The sequence below is a fragment of the Petaurus breviceps genome, unplaced genomic scaffold (genome assembly GCF_028583685.1).
Source record: "Petaurus breviceps papuanus isolate PSGF00001 unplaced genomic scaffold, PetGlider_PUasm1.0 99, whole genome shotgun sequence".
Taxonomy (NCBI): domain Eukaryota; kingdom Metazoa; phylum Chordata; class Mammalia; order Diprotodontia; family Petauridae; genus Petaurus; species Petaurus breviceps.
Genome location: NW_027187465.1, coordinates 10,842,659 through 10,846,709, shown reverse-complemented (window position 1 = coordinate 10,846,709; position 4,051 = coordinate 10,842,659). Strand labels below are relative to the sequence as shown.

Genomic DNA, 4,051 nt, shown 5'->3' with positions numbered 1-4,051 from the left:
CTATCTATCTATCTATCTATCTATCTATCTATCTATCTATCTATCTAATCTATCTGTCTGTCTGTCCTGTGTATCTATCTGTCTGTCCATCTGTCCATCTGTCTGTCTGTCCTGTGTATCTGTCTGTCTATCTATCTACCTACCTACCTATCATCTATCTACCTACCTATCTATCTATCTGTCTGTCTGTCTGTCCGTCTGTCCGTCCGTCCTGTGTATCTGTGTATCTGTCTATCTATCTATCTGTCTATCTATCATCTATCTATCTATCTATCTATCTATCTATCTATCTATCTATCATCTGTCTGTCTGTCTGTCCGTCTGTCCATCCGTCCTGTGTATCTGTCTGTCTATCTATCTGTCTGTCTGTCTGTCTGTCTATCTATCTATCTATCTATCTATCTATCTATCTATCTATCTATCTATCTATCTATCTATCGTGTATAACTCTTTGTGACACCATTTGGGGTTTTCTTGGCAAAGATACTGGAGTGGCTTGCCATTTCCTTTCCAGTTCATTTTACTGATGAGGAAACTGAGGCAAACAGGTTTAAGCACACAGTAAGTGTCTGGGGCTGGATTTGATCCATGGCCACTTTATATATTTTCTCCCCCATTAGACTGTGAGTTCCTTGAGGGCAGGAACTTTGTGTTATGAGCACTTAGCCCAGTGCCTGGCTAATAAGGGGCTTATTTTGACTTTGCTTAAGAGGCTTTTGAGTGCTGCCCTCCACACCTCTCATCTCCAGCCTGGCACAGATGCCTTGTGGCCCATGGGAAGCACCGCTCTTTCCTTACCCAGGGCATCAAAGGCTGGCAGCACATTCACTTTAATAGGCTCACTCATCCTCCTCGCCTGCATGTAGAAGGACAGGGATCGAGGAGTCGTGCCTCGACGCTGTGACTGTCTCACAGTAATGCCCTGAATGTCAAAGGCCAGGCTCTCACGACACCTGGTGAGCCTCTCCTCCACATGTGTGATGATGTGACCTCGGAGCTTGCTCTGCTCTTGGAAGCTGGAGAAACAGCTCAGGAAGATGACCAGGTCCATGTCAGAGCCATGCTTTAGGGTTGTCCCTTTCCCAATGGAGCCTCCCTGCCAAGGACAGACCAGGTTCATTATCAGCCCAAGCAAGCTGCCCTTGACCCAGGAGTGAAACCTCTGAGGGCTCGGAGCTGGAGTGTTTGTGCACAGACTTCTTGGGCTCCATCACCTAGTTCATCCATACGTTGCATTTAATTTTTTAATTCTGTGAAAATTTTTGTTTCCCCTTCAATAGAACGTAAGTTTCTTGAGGGAAGGGATTGTTTCATTTTTCTTTGTATCCTTAACAAATAGCACAGGGCCTGGTACATAGTAGATGCTTAATAAGTGTTGAATGAATGTGTAAGATGCTTTTTGACCTACCTCAGTCTGAAGGGTAAGTAAGTCAGGGGCTAGGTAAAGGAATCCTCCATGCTGATTTTCAGTAAATGCCTATCATTAGGAAAAAATACAAAGCTCCTACATGTCTGATTTGGGAGGTTTTGACTTCAGTCCTCCCCTAAACATTTTAATATTTAGATCTATCAAGCTGTGTGACCTCGGACAAGTCACTAGACCTTTTCAAGCTCCAGTTTATTATCTATAAAACAAGGGGATTACACTGAATGGGCTCAGAGATCCTTCTTAATTCTACATGCAGAGTCCTGTAATTCCAAAGTGGAACGGGCCATCCTGAGTGATAGAGAATTCTCCCTTGGGGGGGGGGGGAGGAGGGGAATCTTCAAGTTACTTCCCCACTCCAGCACTAAGCCCTCCCCCACCTATGACTGGGTGGCCCTGGGAACTGCCACTGCCCAACCAGTCAGCACAGTTCAGAACTCTTCTCAAAATGCTGTCTCCCAGCTCTGGCCACAATACTTCAGGGCTCTCCTCACACTGCAATCTCCCAGCCCTGACTGGGGCAACCCAGGACTCTCCTCACACGGCCACATTCTGTCTCCTGCCTGGGCTCCCAGGTTCCCCTGGCTGCACCTCATCTTGCTTCTCCATACTTTAAGCAGGACCTTGGTAAATTAGGTGTAATTTATCATGTAATCCTCACAGAAAGTAGGTGCTATTGTTATCCCCATTTTAAAGTTAAGGAAACTGAGGCAGGCAGATCATACAGGGAGCACAAATGTCTAAGGCTGGATTTGAACTCAGGTCTTCCTGGTGCCAGACTCTTCACTCCATACAGCTTCCTCTTATCTTTATATATTTGCATGTAACTGCTTCCAGAGGAAACCATTACCACTTCCTCCCCTTCCCCCCATCCCCCAAAGTAATGAAAGACTTTGCTTCAAGGATTCTGTCATCCAGTTATTAAGAGCCTCCCAGTCATAGGACTGAGGAGTCAGGGAGGGGCTCAGGATAGTCATGGGGATATGGGTGAATGATAGTGACTTGGGTATATCCCATTAGAGAAAATGGAATAGGGGAGAGAATAAGCATTTATTAGGCGTCCACTATGTGCCAGGCACTTGGCAAATATTTCATCTGGAGATCTGGGAACCCCAGATCATCTTCTCCTTATGGCAGTATAGTAGAGCCAGAACTGGAAGGGGCCTCAGACGCCGAACAGTCCAATCCCCTCATCTTACAAAGGGGGGAAGTGAGGACAGGGAGAGGAAATCACTTGCCCAAAGACATCCAGGTAGCCCATGACAGAGGCAGCGTTGGAATCACTATCCTGTGACTTGCAATAATGTTATCTTCTCCCCGTCCCCCCACCTCCCCCCACTAGGGCAGCCTCTGGGTCCTCAGGCAGTCCAGCTGGCTACCCAACCTCTGACCTCCCCCCACACTGGGTGGAGACCAGTGCAGGGCCCCTCCCCAGGGCTGCCTTGCTCTTCTCACCTTGACTATCTTCTTCACCCTAACCTCTAGATCCCGGAAGAGCTGGGTGTGGAAGCACTGGTCCCTCAGGAACCCCTCGACCCTCTTAAAGACATCATCAATCTCTTCCTTCCACTCCACATCTGGTTGGAGCTCCTGAGTCACAAAAGCATCCAGTCTCCAGGCTGGGGTCTGGTACAGATCAGGGTGGAGTGCCATCTTGGACCGGTGGCTACAGGGTGCTGTTGCTGTCGTTGCTGGTCCTTCGTTCTTGGAGAACCAATGACATCACAAGGGTGATGTTGCCAGCCTAACTCTCTCCTCCAGAATCACTGAAGTTCAGTTAGGACTGTGTTTGGGGCAATACCCATTCAATGACTAAGGGCTAGGTAAGAATCGAGACAAATTACCGGCTCCAAAAGATCAGTCTGAGTGAGGAGTTGCAGAAGTAGCCCAGGAATGGGGCAGATCCTGCCCAGAGGCCAGCCCACCTCCTTAAGGAGGCCCATTCTCACCTGGTCTCAGGGAACTCTGGGCAGGATGATGGGGAAGGTCCGGGGAGGGGGGCAAGGCAGAGCTGTCAGCTTCCTGTTCTGAGGCAACGTGAGCCCAAGGGGGTCCAGGGGAGCCACAGAGGGCCCCCCTCTTCTTGTGCCACCTTAAGAAATCTGGTTAGAAAAAAAAGAAAGAAATGAAAAGTATCCTAGACTGTCATTTTTTTTCTCATCCCAGTAAGTTTCATTTCTCCTTTTCAAGGAAACTGAAACTGTGCTGGCCCTTCCTATCGTGGAACAGTAGGGGTCACTGTTTGACTGGTCACTGTCCGCTTAAAGTTTTGAGAGTGAATGGTCCCGAACTCCCTCTTTAATTCCTGGGAAGGTGTTTTTATTGTTTTCTTTTCCTCGAACTATATGATTTTGGGTGGAGGCAGAGAGGGTGAAGGGAAAGAGAAAAGGGTGGAGGAGAGACAGGGAGTGGAGGAGGGAGAGACATAGAGAAAGACAGAGAAAAAGACAGACACAAAGAGAAAGATAGGGAGAGAGAAGGGGGGAGAGAGAGACAGAGAGACAGAGAGAGGGGGGGAGAGAGAGACAGAGAGACAGAGAGAGAGACAGAGAGAGAGAGGAAGGGAGAGAGAGAGAGAAGAAGAAGAGAGGGAGAGGGAGAGGGAGAGAGAGAAGAAGAGAGGGA

At 48.2% G+C, this 4,051-nt stretch overlaps 1 protein-coding gene across 1 annotated transcript in view; it reads right to left on the bottom strand.

The window, feature by feature from the left end:
• Nucleotides 1–3,598, bottom strand: part of LOC138156438 (2'-5'-oligoadenylate synthase-like protein 2) — a 15,473-nt gene extending 11,875 nt beyond the window's left edge. Inside the window, exons 1-2 of the mRNA XM_069081756.1 lie at nucleotides 2,882–3,598; nucleotides 799–1,096 (exon numbers count right to left, since the gene is read on the bottom strand). Coding sequence (XP_068937857.1) covers nucleotides 799–1,096; nucleotides 2,882–3,079 — 496 coding nt within the window. The 5' untranslated portion in view covers nucleotides 3,080–3,598. The remainder of the gene's footprint in view (nucleotides 1–798; nucleotides 1,097–2,881) is intronic.
• Between the last annotated feature and the right edge of the window lie 453 nt (nucleotides 3,599–4,051).